At 42.9% G+C, this 15,512-nt stretch overlaps 1 protein-coding gene across 1 annotated transcript in view; it reads right to left on the reverse strand.

Annotated features, from left to right (window-relative positions):
- Window positions 1-15,512, reverse strand: part of vdr (vitamin D receptor) — a 121,589-nt gene that overhangs the window by 21,931 nt on the left and 84,146 nt on the right. The window contains exons 5-8 of the mRNA XM_033015711.1: window positions 10,237-10,421; window positions 9,442-9,545; window positions 8,595-8,626; window positions 6,441-6,612 (exon numbers count right to left, since the gene is read on the reverse strand). Of these exons, the coding sequence (XP_032871602.1) occupies window positions 6,441-6,612; window positions 8,595-8,626; window positions 9,442-9,545; window positions 10,237-10,421 (493 nt within the window). The remainder of the gene's footprint in view (window positions 1-6,440; window positions 6,613-8,594; window positions 8,627-9,441; window positions 9,546-10,236; window positions 10,422-15,512) is intronic.

Raw genomic sequence — 15,512 nt, forward strand, 5'->3', positions numbered from 1 at the left:
TTTCCTCCCCTGCTGTTGTAGATGGATCGCTCATCCTGTGTCCCATAGTTCTGCTCTCGCTCCCCCCAGTCGGAACAAGGATAGAGTTCCCCTGGTCCTCACCTTTCACCCGAGCTTCCAGCTTTCTTCCCTCCCCAATCTGTCTGAAGAAGGGTCTTGACCCGAAGCGTTACCTATCCATGTTCTCCACAAATGCTGCCTAACCCACTGAGTTACTCCAGCACGTTGTGTTGTTTTTTTAAATCTATGAGGCACCATGGATCACCAGCAGCAGCAGCAGCAATGTCTCTACAGTCTGTAACTATGTCCCAGCACAACCCTCACTCTGCCATTACTATCAAGCCAAGGGATCAACCTTGGTTCAATTAGCAGTTTGGAAGAACATGCTGGGAGCAGCACCAAGAGCATTTAAAAATGAAGTAGCAGTCTGGCAAAATTGTCAGACTGTGTGCAAGCTATACATTATAAACAGCATGTTATGCACAAAGATAACCCCGCAACCAATGAGTCAGATGAATGTTCTGCAGTTACTCCACACCCAGGCATAAATGATGGTGGACAATTTAACACCCTCAAAGAATATCCCCATTTTCAATGATGTCAGGGCTTGGCAAGGGAGTACTGAAGACACGGCTAAGGCATTTACAGCTATGTTCAGCCAGAAATAATGAGTGAATGATCCTTCTCAAACTTCCTTCCAAGATTCCTACCACTGCACAAACCAGTCTCCAGTCAATTTGATTCTCTCCACATTATATTAAGAAATGAATAAGACTCGGAAGAGGACCGAGTGCTCTCCACTATTGTTCTGCTCTACTGCAGCTGCTCTCCCCTTAACCCTCCCCCCCCCCTCCCCACACTTATTTATTTAATTACTTACTTATTTACTGTTATCAGTGACCCCTTTATTTATTTATTTATTTGTTTGTTTTTTAGTACTTTTTATTTCGTTTATCTTACCATATTTGTGTGGATGTGTACGTATGTGAGTGTTGTTTGTCCCCGTTTGGTTCCGACCTGATTCGGGTGGTGTGAAGGTGGGTAAGGGTAAGGACTTTGAGGGTCGCTTACATACTGTTGCACAATTATGCCTTGACTGTCACTGTGTGTTATCATTGTATGTATGCAAATTGCTGTGAAATTCAAATAAAAAGATTTAAATCAAGAAATGAATAAGAGCATTGGACACCGCACAACCTCCTCGCTTCAGTGCTTTGTGCTCCATAGCTAGATGCGTTTCTGATTAACCCGTTTCAGTAGAGTTAGAACATTATCAACTATCCCACAATGTGGAAATTTGCCCAGGTTATGTCATTATTTACAAAAAGCAGGGCAAATCCAATCTGGTTGATTACTACCCAATCAGTGGATTGTCATTGACATTGCTATCAGGTGGCATTCACTCATCAATGTGCAGATTGGGCTTTGCCAAAACTGCTCAGCCTCAGAATTCCATCATAGCCTTGGGTCCAAACATGGAGCAAAGAGATGAATTCCAGAGGTGACATTTGACCCAATGTGGTATCATGGAGGCTCTGGTAAAACTGGTCAGTGGGTATCAAGGGGTAAACACTCCAATGGTCAGAGTGATACCTCACACAAAGGGAGACGGTTGCAATTCTATTTGCAGCTCCTTGTGTACGGAGTTTGTACTTTCTCTCTGTGACGTACGTGGGTTTTCTTCGAGATCTTCCGTTTCCTCCCAAACTCCAAAGACGCACAGGTTTGCACGTTAATTGGCTTGGTATGAATGTGAAATTGTTTCTAGTGTGTGCTGGAATGTGCGAGGATCACTGGCCAGTGCGAATTTGGTGGGCCGAAGGGCCTGTTTCCGCGCTGTATCACTAAACTAAACATCCACACAATACATTTAGGGGCCTGTCCCACTTACACGATTTGTTCGGTGACTGCGGGCACCCATCATAGTTGCAGCAGGTCGCTGAAAATTTTAAAAATGTTGAAAGTCCAGCGGTGACCAGAAAAAGGTACGACTCTTGGGGTGACTGCTCACGACCATACCCTGTGACATGCCGCTTGTATGGTCGTCAGTAGTCACCCAGAGTGTACGACAGTGGTTTAGAAAGACCAAGATAGCAGCGTCTTAAAAAAGGATCCATTTCCCCAACTTCTCAAGGGGAGCTACAAGATGAGCTAAATCAGCTCCCCTAGATCAGCTATTAGGAATTTGACATGAATATTATCTATGTTTATTGGCTCACCATTAGCTAAAAGATACCACAGGGAATCAACTTCTGGTCTATGAAAGCCTTTCAGCTGCACAGCACATTCAAGCAACCTTTCAAACATCCTTATAGATGCATCTGTTTAATATTAACTTGCTATAGTGCACTCACTGGACCCCCAAAAGGGCCTCATCGTTTTATTGAAATCTGTCAACTATTGACACCAACACAGAGAAACCTCGAATGCTAAAAGAAAAAAAATAACAACCAATTATTTCCAATGGAAAAATGATCTACAATTATTTTTTTTGTAATTGCCTGTCCTCATAAAGGAAGCCAACCTGTGCCTTGGCATGGTGGATGGGCTCACTGGTTGCTTGACCTGCCCGCTTAATGTATCACTGTCCAATTTCTCCTACATGGTTAATTGCGGCATATCTGGAAGAAAATGCGACTCCTTCTAGCAGGTAAAGCAGACCAATTCTTGTTGATTTGGTCTCCTTTTATCGATTTCTTACAAGCATATGGTGCAACACAACCATAGAAATCAAATGTTTTAGAATCAGGTGGCGAGTGGCCTGGAACATAGAAACATAGAAACATATAAAATAGGTGCAGGAGTGGGCCATTCGGTCCTTCGAGCCTGCACCGCCATTCACTGTGATCATGGCTGATCATCCCCAATCAGTACCCCGTTCCTGCTTTCTCTCCATACCCCCTGATCCCTTTAGCCACAAGGGCCACATCTAACTCCCTCTTAAATATAGCCAATGAACTGGCCTCAACTACCTTCTGTGGCAGAGAGTTCCACAGATTCACCACTCTCTGTGTAAAAAATGATTTTCTCATCTCGGTCCTAAAAGATTTCCCCCTTAACCTTAAACTGTGACCCCTTGTCATAAAATAGGTATATAGCTTTCAATCTCCTTTTTCCTTTTCTTCTTTTATTTTTATTTTCTCTTTTTCGCCTCTTTCTCCTTCTACTTCTTCCTTCTTTTGGACTATCTTTCTACCTCACGCACCACTTATGTCAATCTCTTCTTTTCTTCCTTATTCTTAAGGGGTTGGACAGGCTAGATGCAGGAAGATTGCTCCCGATGTTGGGGAATTCCAGGACATGGGGTCACAGCTTAAGGATAAGGGGGAAATCCTTTAAAACCGAGATGAGAAGAACTTTTTTCACACAGAGAGTGGTGAATCTATGGAACTCCCTGCCACAGAGGGTAGTCGAGGCCAGTTCATTGGCTATATTTAAGAGAGAGTTAGATGTGGCCCTTGTGGCTAAGGGGATCAGAGGGTATGGAGAGAAGGCAGGTACGGGATACTGAGTTGGATGATCAGCCATGATCATATTGAATGGCGGTGCAGGCTCGAAGGGCCGAATGGCCTACTCCTGCACCTAATTTCTATGTTTCTATGTTTCTATTCCTGTTTTGCTATTAAATTAAAAAATAAGAAGTTGAATCCTGTTTTTAATTTGTGTCTCTGTGATGTCCTTATTGTTATATTCCGATTATATGTTTACTATGTAAGGTGTCCTTGAGATTTTGTATGAAAGGCGCCCATTAAATATAAAATTTATTATTATTATTATTATTATATGAAATGTAATATGTCAACAAGTATTAGGTACTGAGGTACCACAGTATTGTACTTACTTCTAACAAAAATAAATTTAAAAAAATAAAATAATAATACATGGTTAATTGCTTGAATGCAAAGTTGAACCAGGAAACTAGGAGTAATGATGCTGGCTCCCAACTACACTGTACTGTAACTCGCCACAAATTCTTCCTCGGATAGCCTGCGAATGATGTACATTGAACATTGCTGTGTTATGTTGGGCGTTACACTTTCAGACACTGACATAAGCCAATCCAACAGGATTATACATGAATATAGCGCAACACAACAACAACTAAAGAAAAACAACCTCGAGTTGTTCGAGAAAAACTATACTTTATATGTAAAAGGGTAATGATGTTATCACATAGGTATTGTGGTTTTCAGTATCTCAATACTTGCTTTTACCGTTTCTTGAATAAAATTGGCAATGAATGTTGGCCATACCAGTAGCACCCACATCCCCTGTATTTATACTGTGGCTTGGATGTTTGTTCTCTCTCACCTCTTGGCAACCATGGATGTTTTATTGTGGTATGTTAAACTTCATTTTTTTACTGGTCAAACTTCTGATGCTAGAAAAATAACAACCAACTTTTTCCAATGGAAAAATGATCTAAATTTAGTTTTCGTAATTGTCTGTTCTCATAAGGAAGCCAACCTGTGCCTTGGAGTATGACAGCGGGTTAGGCAGCATCTCTGGAGAGAAGGAATGGGTGACGTTTCGGGTCTCGGGACGAGACCCGAAACGTCGCCCATTCCTTCTCTCCAGAGATGCTACCTGTCATCCTCCAGCATTTTGTGTCCATCTTCGGCTTAAACCAGCATCTGCAGTTCCTTTGAAGAAGTTCCTTCTGAAAAAGGGTCTCGACCTGAAACATTGCCCATTCCTCCTCTCCAGAGATGCTGTCTGGCCCGCTGAGTTACTCCAGCATTTTGTGTCTATCTTCGGCTTAAACCAGCATCTGCACTTCCTTCCTACAGGCTGTGCCTTGGATTGTTGGAAGGGCTCAGGAATTGTTAAATACACACAGTTCATTTATATACAAGTCCTCCCCGTTCTGTCGTGGGGTAGATTGACTCCCCTTCCTCCTCTCCCCCCCCCACCTTTTCATATCCCCAATCCTGGATTTTCTACTCGTGTTTCTACTCGGCTTGTACTCACTAGAATTCAGAAGATTGAGGGGGGATCTTATAGAAACTTACAAAATTCTTAAGGGGTTGGACAGGCTAGATGCAGGAAGATTATTCCCGATGTTGGGGAAGTCCAGAACTAGGGGTCACAGTTTAAGGATAAGAGGGAAGTCTTTTAGGACCGAGATGAGAAAATCATTTTTCACACAGAGAGTGGTGAATCTGTGGAATTCTCTGCCACAGAAGGTAGTTGAGGCCAGTTCATTGGCTATATTTAAGAGGGAGTTAGATGTGGCCCTTGTGGCTAAAGGGATCAGGGGGTATGGAGAGAAGGCAGGGATGGGATACTGAGTTGGAAGTGGTGGAGGCAGGTTCGTTGGTATCATTTAAAAATAAATTGGATAGGCATATGGATGAGAAGGGAATGGAGGGTTATGGTATGAGTGCAGGCAGGTGGGACTAAGGGTAAAAAGTTGTTCGGCACGGACTTGTAGGGCCGAGATGGCCTGTTTCCGTGCTGTAATTGTTAAAATTTAAAAATGTTAAATCAGCCATGATATCGAATAGCGGTGCAGGCTCGAAGGGCCGAATGGCCTACTCCTGCACCTATTGTCTGTGTTTCTATGTTTCCTGTATCGTGTTGTGTTTTATGACTGTGGATCAATAAAGTTCCATCGTATGGTATCGTAGTTTCATAGTTTGCTTTCACTAGCTGCTTTGTCTCTTATAAAACCCACACAAACATCTAAAATACGAGTACCTAATGATGTTTGATGAAAGATTGTCAGCCCAAAACATTCAATATGCAAGTCCACATTGTCCTGGCCGATTTGGTTGAAAATTTCACTGCAGGCATATTTTGCATGTTGCACTAAGGAGGAGGGGGGGATATTGACCAGAAAAAAAAGTGTCAGGGAGCATGATAATCCCGCTTCAAAATTAATATGAATGAATATCCCAATGGGCAACCAAGATTTCTAGAAATGCGTGCAAAATTGCTCTACTAAATCCAATTAAAAATAATACAATCTAGTTTCTCTTTTGACCTGCAGAAACTAATTTCTACCTTATGTGTTTTGCTGCTATTTTTTCTGCGTTAGAGACATGGATGATTTGTTTGGTCCAGCAGAGCAAACAACAAACATTCTTAACTAGACATCGGAGATAGCTAGAAACAAGGAACTGCAGATGCTCGTCTACACAAAAGGATACAAAGTGCTGGAGTAACGCAAGCGGGTCAAGCAGCATCTCTGGAGAACACGAATAGGTGTTGTTTGAGGTCGGGACCCTTCTCAATCAGTCTGAAGAAGGGTCCCGACCCAAAATGTCACCTATCCATATTCTCCGGAGATGCTTCCTGACCCGCTGAGTTACTCCAGCACTTTGTGTCTTTTTTTTAAATTGGGGATAGCTAGTGACCCTTGATTCCTTCACCTCTGCTCTAACATTTACATGCAATAATCACACAGAACTTCCGAGAATTAAATTAAAAAAATATACCTGAATCCGGGAATGGCCTTTGCAAAGCCGATGACTTTCTGTATGCTGTAACTGACAAGGTCAGCCAGGTGAGGTAGCATGGAGAGAGTTGAATCCTCCTTGGAATTTCCACTGTCATCCTGGGGTATCCCAAAAAAGCTGGAGAAATGTGATTTTGCTATCTGAGACATATCTGTTAAAAAGCAAAATGCAATATGATCATTATCCTTGCAAATCCACTACAGCCCCTTGATATCTATTTGAAACGACAATTAACAGTTTGCTTATAAAAAGCGTCCACCATATTGATATGTTATTTGTACATAAATAACTTCAGAGCAATAAAGAAAATGTTCTGGAGACACAAGAGGTTGCAGGTGCCGGAATCTGGAGAAAAACAAGTTGCTGGAGAATCTCGGTAGGTCAGACTGCATCCATGTAGGCTAAGTGATAGTCCATGTTTTGGGTCAAGGCACTGTTTTTGTTACTGCAAGTTAAAAATACTAAAGGCTGTTTGTAACATCGTTTAATAGAGTATCATTGCACAAGTGTCGATCGCTTGGAGTGTTGCGGAGTTGTGCTGGAGTAACTCAGCGGGTCAAGCAGCATCTGTGGAGAACATGGATAGGTGACGTTTCACAGAGTGCTGGAGTAACTCAGCGGGTCAGGCAGCATCTGTGGGGAACATGGATAGGTGACGTTTCACAGAGTGCTGGAGTAACTCAGCGGGTCAGGCAGCATCTGTGGAGAACATGGATAGGTGACGTTTCACAGAGTGCTGGAGTAACTCAGCGGGTCAGGCAGCATCTGTGGAGAACATGGATAGGTGACGTTTCACAGAGTGCTGGAGTAACTCAGCGGGTCAGGCAGCATCTGTGGGGAACATGGATAGGTGACGTTTCACAGAGTGCTGGAGTAACTCAGCGGGTCAGGCAGCATCTGTGGAGAACATGGATAGGTGACGTTTCACAGAGTGCTGGAGTAACTCAGCGGGTCAAGCAGCATCTGTGGAGAACATGGATAGGTGAACTTTTGGGTCGCAACCCTTCTTCAGACTGATTCAGAAAGGTCCTGACCTGAAACGGCATCCATCCATGTTCTCCAAAGATGCTGCTTGATCCGCTTGTTACTCCAGCAATTGCTTATCAATGTCCATGACTTCCTGCAGTATAACGAGCAACCAGTGTTCTTAAAGAGACAGTGGTGTCTGGTTACTGGATTATGACAGGATTACGCAGGTTTGCAGAGATTTGATCTGATCTGTTGGGTGTGGGGGGGTCCATGGGGTGGCACTTGTATTGCATAAAGTTTTTGTTGCTGAGCACATATGTAGTCCTACATGGCAGCATTACCAGTTGATCACTTTGTTTTTATTCTCTCCTCCACGGCAGCCAATGTTTGTTCCTCAAGTCTGGTTGCCACGTGAAGTGTGCCATCCTGCTTTAGCAGGTAGACAAAATTGCTGGAGAAACTCAGCGGGTGAGGCAGCATCTATGGAGCGAAGGAAATAGGCAACGTTTCGGGCCGAAACCCTTCTTCAGACCGAAACGTTGCCTATTTCCTTCGCTCCATAGATGCTGCTGCACCCGCTGAGTTTCTCCATCAATTTTCTCTACCTTCGATCTTCCAGCATCTGTAGTTCCTTCTTGAACTGCTTTAACAGGTTAGAAACCATCATAATGCAGTTTCAAATGTCTTTCATCAATCATTGCAATATTTTATGGGAACCCAGGACAATTTGACACACCAAAAAAAAACTGGTGAAATTCAATATCCTGGCGTGATCATCTTTTCTATTGTGAAGACTGAGGTCTTCAAGATTATGAAGTATCTTGATGGGGCAAATGCAGATATGTTTCCACTTGCAGACTATAAATCTAAGTCACTATCATAAATCACTCAATAAATTCAAACTGGGAACCAGGAGAAATATCTTTCCCTTAGGTCTAGTTAGTAGGTGGAACTCACTATCACAAAGAGTAGCAAGGCAAACAGCATTCAAGGGGAAGTTAGATGATTTGTGTTGGAGAAGGGATTTGAAGTGTGTACTGATAGAGTAAGACGAGGAAATGTGCAGGAGAGTCCAATGAAACACCAAACATGGGTACGGACACATTGTGTTGAATGGTCTTTTTCTGTGATGCAGGTTTTTAGTCATTTGGAAATATAACATACCCATGGATAGACGGCAACCATCTGAAGGTGATTTGATAGAATTTGATAGAATTTATTGCCACACAACCAGGGTCGGTGGAATTTTGGGTTGTCAGCAGCGGTACAATAATAAAGAACACACAACCACAATAAAAATGTAACACAAACATCCACCACAGCATTCATCACTGTGGTGGAAGGCACAGAACTTGGCCAGACCTCCTCCATTTCCCCCCGTGGTCGGGACCTCCACCCTCCGCAGGCGTTGCTGCGGGCGTCCAGATTGTAAGGGACAAAGTCAAAGGCAAGGTAAGTCCAGGATCGGCTCTTCCCCACCGGAGACCGCGGCTTCAGGCTGGTGTGGTCGAAGCTCCCCTCCAGGGGTGATAGTAAGTCCATGCCGGCCCCGCGGTAGAAGTTGGCCGCGGGCCGGCAGTGATGGCTTCTTCTTCCCCCGGGTCCCCCACGAGGGATCCCGGGCTGTAGACACCGCGCCAGCTGGAACTCTGCTGACTGCGGCTTCAGGCTGCCGGCTTCCCCGGGCCAGCGAAACGGAGCGCTCCCCTCCAGCGAGGGCTCACCCGCTCCACATCGAGAGTCCACGCTGCGCCTGCCGCTGAAGCCCCGGGCGCGTCTCCGGGAAAGGCCGCGCCGATCCTTGCTGTTAGGCCACGGGGGAGGCGACCTGGAAAACGTCGCCTCTCCATGGAGGAGGCGGCCGAAACGGTTTCCCCCTCACCCCCCCACACCACCCCCCACACAAAACACACCAAGAAACATCAAAAACATACTTTAAAACATACTAAAAAAATTAAAAAAGTTGAAAAAACTAACACGCTGCTGCCACTGCAGCGCCCCCTACCTACCTGAGTTAAAGGAATCAAAATAATCTGCAGAGCAGAGATCCTGTGGTGACTCAATGGGAAAGGACTGTCCAGATGCTTCCATTTCAGATGCACTTCGTACCGGTGGCTGTAAATGAGAAAACAAGGAATGATACAATTGAAGTCATCCATGGCGTATGTGCAGGAGAAAGGATGAGGAAAGGGCTGTTCAGGTGGTGATGCTGCTTTTTTCATCTGTCATACAGAATAAAAGATGAATAAACATGCACTTATCGTGGCTTTGAAGGCTCCCCAAGTCATTTTACAATTGGTGAGATGACCATAACATGGTCAATGTAAGCAGTTTGTACACATTAAGATCCCAAAAGCATGAATGACGTAACTAATCAATTAGACAAAAATGCTGGAGAAACTCAGCGGGTGAGGCAGCATCTATTTTTACAACTATTTTCAAAGGAATATCAATATCAACGGTATCCCAAACCGATCTGCTTTTCATCCACCCCCAGATCCCCAAGGCCTAACCTGGTCAAAGCGCAATCCTTGAATGTGGAATTAGGCAATTCAAAGAGTTCCAATGGACTTCATCTTTATAAAAAATCCTATTTGCGCTAATATTTTTGATATTCATCTGAAAATATTTCTGATATAAAACGGAGTCTATGTGACTGATGCTACTGCAAGCAAGATTTTAATTGTAACTGTACTTCGCTGTACTCATGAATACAACAATGAACTTGAACTATTCATACAGTTTAAGTAATCACAATTTTACTGGAATTCCCTGCCTTAACCCAACTCGCACTCACGATACATACTCTGAACGTGTTAAAGTCTGAATAGGATTCATCATATGTTTTATGATGTGCTTCCATCAATAAGGCAATCGTCTTTTCTTGGTCATCTGACAACTTTGGTTTTTTAGCCTCCTTTATGGCTTCTTCTTCTTTCCGTTTTAAAATTATCTCCTTTTTCCTCTGAACTTCTTCATCTGTTAAAATGACTGAGTGGAAGAAAGGGAAACATTTAAGTGGTTAAAACCATCTTCATTTCTCTTTGATCTTACATCATATCTTATGTCATAAACTGCATTGATTTAAAGATTTCAGAGAGCCAGCATTATAAACCAGTATCTGAGACACAAAAAAGTCTCCTTCATCAACTCAACAATATACCCAACATATAAAAGGACAAGTTGATATGAAGGGAACCATTGAAACAAATCAACATTTGTTCCATAAATCACAATGACAGTTAAGGGCCTGTCACACTGTACGAGCTAATTCAAGAGTTCTCCCGAGTTTCCCCGGATTCGAACTCGGAGAATTACGGTAATAGCCGCTCGTAGGTACTCGGGGCTCTCGTGGACATTTTTCAACATGTTGAAAAATCTTCACGAGTCTTCCCGAGCTTACCGCGTTTCCCGAGTACCTGCCGTTAGCGTTACAAGCCGCTAAGAGGCGTCCCGAGGTCTGACGTACCCGCTACGTACATTCTACGTACTTACCACGAGTTTGACTTTTTTTTAAACTCTGAAGAGCTCTTGAATTAGCTTGTACAGTGGGACAGCCCCTTAAATCAAACATGATACCCATTGCCAATAAAACACCCTGATGTTGGACACGAATAGTATGCACGAAGAAACCAACGATTTAATCTGAAATTTATGAATACCAAATAGAATTTACACATATGCAAAATACTTTCCTAATGGCCTGCATCTCAAATTGCAAAACTTGCATCTCAAATATTTCAAGTTGTCTCGGGTCTCTTCCAAAAGAAGCGCTTTATTTTCATTACGGCATTTAGGATTCTGGGTTGAGACAGACAGTTCCACAATATGATAATATATTATCTCATAGAACTATATTTTAGTTTTAGTTTATTTTAGAGATACAGCATAGAAACAAGCCCTTCTGCCCACCGAGTCTACGCCGAACAGCGATCTGTACACTAGTTCTATCCTACACACTAGGGACAATTCACAGAAGCAAATTAACCTGCAAACCTGCACATCTTTGAATGTGGGAGGAAACTGGAGCACCCGGAGCAAGCCCACGCGGTCACAGGGAGAACATACAAACTCCGTACAGACAGCACCCATAGTCAGGATCAAACCGGGGTCTCCGGCGCTGTTTCTGCATAAGGCAGAAACTCTACCGCTGAGCCACTGTGCCGCCTACAAAAAATATTGATGAGGGACAACCAGTTTGAACTGGGGGCCTCTTGATCTGCAGTGAAATGCTCTACCAATGAACTACACCCTCTATACCATCTGCAAATTTTCCTGGAATTGTTCTGTTAAGTGACTAAAATAATTGACAGAAATTGTTACCACAAAATGTTTTTTTTTTTTACACGCATACACAGCAACATTTTTGTAACACCTTCAATATTCTGAGAACAGTCCAAGCCATTGGACAGTTACATTATCAAATAAAAGTTGATGCTGAGGCAGAAAGGATATTAGGACGGATGATTAAAAGGGGGGGGGGAGAGAAAGAGAGCGAGAGAGCGAGAGAGCGGGAGCGGGGGCGGGGGCGGGGGCGGGAGAGGGAGAGGGAGAGGGAGAGGGAGAGGGAGAGGGAGAGGGAGAGGGAGAGGGAGAGGGAGAGGGAGAGGGAGAGGGAGAGGGAGAGGGAGAGGGAGAGGGAGAGGGAGAGGGAGAGGGAGAGGGAGAGGGAGAGGGAGAGGGAGAGGGAGAGGGAGGGAGAGAGGGAGGGAGAGGGAGAGGGAGAGAGAGGAAGGAAAAAAAGGGAGCATGGGAGGTTCAGAAGGTATTCCCGACCTTGGTGTTGTGGTACCTGAATACACGGCAACTAACTGGGAAAATGGGGATGAGCATGAGGGCAAAATTAAAAGGAAGTGTAGATTTCTGAGCGTTCTCGGACTGGAGAAGAATATAGAGACAGGAAAGGGTGAGACCATGGAGGTATCTGAAAACATGAATGTGAATTTTTAAATTGAGGTATTGCTAAACCAAGAGCATATGTTGTTCTAGCCAGCAGGCAGGTGATTTAGGTGTTGCAGGGGTTTGCATCACCTAAAAGCTACAGAGAGTAGAACAAGGTCAAGATGGAATATTTCAGGTACAGAGATAACAAAGGCATGGGTCAGGATTTCTGCTGCAGAAAATAAATACCACTATTATAGAATGACACACTGGACTAATCAAAGCACATCCATTTGATTGATGGTATGTGCATTGTATGAAAGATAGATATGCTTCATGCATGGTGAGAAAATTGAATCTGGTATAAATGCATCTTGGAACATCATAATTTATATCAATGAAAATATTCATACGTTATTGAAACAATTTTAAACTTGGGCAAGTGAACCTGCTGTGGTAGGTCAGAGGATAGCACACCACAAATCCTGCTGCTACCGATGTTGTTGCATGTAACTTTGTCTGGGACTTGAAGGCCGCAAAATCTAATTGCTTAAAATAAACATTTGCGGAGATCGATTACTTTGTTGCTGTAGTTTGCCAGCTGTAGGAAATCCCAAGCTCCTAAAACAAAGTGACCGCCTGGCCTTCCTTTTTTATCAAAAAATGTTGCATACACAGCAAATTGTGACTCTGAGGTGTACCATAGTTTCCATTCCAGAACGAAAGGAATGGAAAGCTTCTCTTTCCAGCAGATGTAACAATCCGAAATGGAGCTTGTCGGTGTGGTTGCAACTAAGATTCTAACGGTAAAACCCTCGCCACAAAAACGTTCCTAATAAAAAAAACATTTCTCCATTTCCGTTCAAAACCCAAGTCCATTCCAGATTTGAACACTAGGGTCTTTTCTAACGTACATCTGGATAGGATGAGGGAAAAAGCTGGCCGACTTGGAACTATAAATCTCTTTCATCAGCTGTTCTGAACCCTGCTCTTCTTCCTAAGCTGCAAATATTTTATCCTACGCGTCTCTTCCTCCTATATTCTCACTGTTAAAATGAAAAAGTGACACACTTTTTATTCCAACATAAATTATATAAGCAAAACACAAGTAAAAACTGCAGGACTTCTTTCTTCATTTACACTCTTATGTTCATTCTAAAATCTAGAGGCTTTCGAACTCGTGCTAGGCATTCATTACCTCATCGCTACTCTCTAATTTAGCTGACATAATGCAGGGGAAATAGACAAAGCCTGAAAGGTTAAGCCTCTCAATAAATTACTCTGAGAATCGAGGGATTTAAGGGATTCTCAAGGCCAACTTTCCTGTGGAATGGAGATCCAACAAAAAAGCCTTGATCGCAGTGATGCTCCAAGATTATGTCATGTCCCTCCCCTTCATTCAAACAATATTCTGCAAGGAATGACCGTGATACAACGGAGTCTTGCTAATTGTCATTAATGCCCTTGGGCATCCAATTCACATCAAGCACATTGCTATCAATACTCAGGCAGCACTTAACTATCCAAACATCACTTTACTGTTATAATGCATGGACTAGAGTGCTCTTGCCATGCTCAAGACTTATTACCTACTGTGCTTAATGAGACTTATCATTTCGGAATCAAGCAACAATGACCATTCATAAAACTTGGAAGAGGCAGAGTATTGAGATAGCCATAGACCACATCAATGACTCTTCAGAAGATGCAGCCATACAAACAAATAATGGTATATCCAAAAAAATTATGGCCATAGTTAATGCGCAACTAAGCTGTTCTCATTGCTGGAAAATTTGCAAGAAGACATCGTCAAATTGGCAACAAAAGGCTGGATTTGAAGAAGAAGACCAGAATAATGTGGAAGAGCTATGGTTTATGATGAAGAGCTTCCAAATGAGGAATGTTTAGAGCTTGAGCAACAGAGGTCACTAAAGGAAAAGGTCAACAACATAGAACCACCACCACTACAAAAAGATTTTCAGAAGTATTCTTCAACAATGAGACAGGATTAGCCATCTTCAAGGAGGAGGATTCTAAACATGGAGGCATTACATGTGGTTGCATGATGGAAGATTGCTATCTTTGTCAGAGAAAGAGGTGAGCTGTCCAATTTCCATCGCCACCTCCTTTAAGCTTCGTACATCAGCCGGTCAGAAACAGTCACAAGAAGGACCCTTGCCAGAAATGTGTACGAAATGGTCATACTCCCTACTTTCATCAGCACAGCGCTGTGCTATTTGGAGTGGTGTGAAGGTATTTCTCACTCTAGATTCAGGTAAATAGAGTTAGACACAAACGTGGGATATAGAGAGATTTGCAACAATTTGATAGCCCTAATGGCTGAAACGTTGCCTATTTCCTTCGCTCCATAGATGCTGCTGCACCCGCTGAGTTTCTCCAGCACTTTTATCTGCCTAACAACCGAGTTGTTACAGGCCGTGCATACAAATCCCACCCCTGTGCATTGAGTTTCAGTACAGAACCAGGAGGGATTTGTACCAAATTGCGTGCTGTTGTTCGGGTGAATGATAAAGCTGGGGCCCAAGCAGATCTCCCAGCTGGACATAGAAAACCCGCTGCGCTGTTTACAAAGAGATTCACCTGCACCCAGCTGTTAAATACAACAACACAATAGGGACAACCTGTTTGTGGGACACTCAGAGACAATTAAAGTATGTTCTGTATACATTCATGTATTTCTGGCCAATGCAGATCCAAAAAGTAATCCTGAAAACTAAAGTCCAGAATGCTTAACTAAAAGATTGCAACTTAATACCACAGCAGAAATCAAAATCAAAACTGGGCAGACAGAACTAGCTGCTGATAAAATGGACAAATGAATGGAATGCTTCCAAATAATTTTTGAAATTCTTGAGTTTCCCACTAAACTGAAGGTTGGCTGCTCAAACTAAATTTTGCAAAAAAAGTTATTTAAAAAAAGCCCCAAATTTACCAGAAAATCATTATAAGTTGCATGCTTTTGACCGTCACTCTCAATTTCACACTTCCCCAAAAGAAAAGACCATAAAGCCCAAAGATGTGCCACATGTTTATAAATTCCAGAAATGGTCCCTCTGCAGAGAATGAAACCTCCAGGGTATCTTTATATAAAAAAAAAAAATAACTAGAGTTTGTTTGCATTGTTAAAACAAGTGAGAACATCAATTCTAACACTTTCTGAGGTAACTTTAAACACAAAAA

This window comes from Amblyraja radiata, chromosome 46 (genome assembly GCF_010909765.2).
Source record: "Amblyraja radiata isolate CabotCenter1 chromosome 46, sAmbRad1.1.pri, whole genome shotgun sequence".
Taxonomy (NCBI): domain Eukaryota; kingdom Metazoa; phylum Chordata; class Chondrichthyes; order Rajiformes; family Rajidae; genus Amblyraja; species Amblyraja radiata.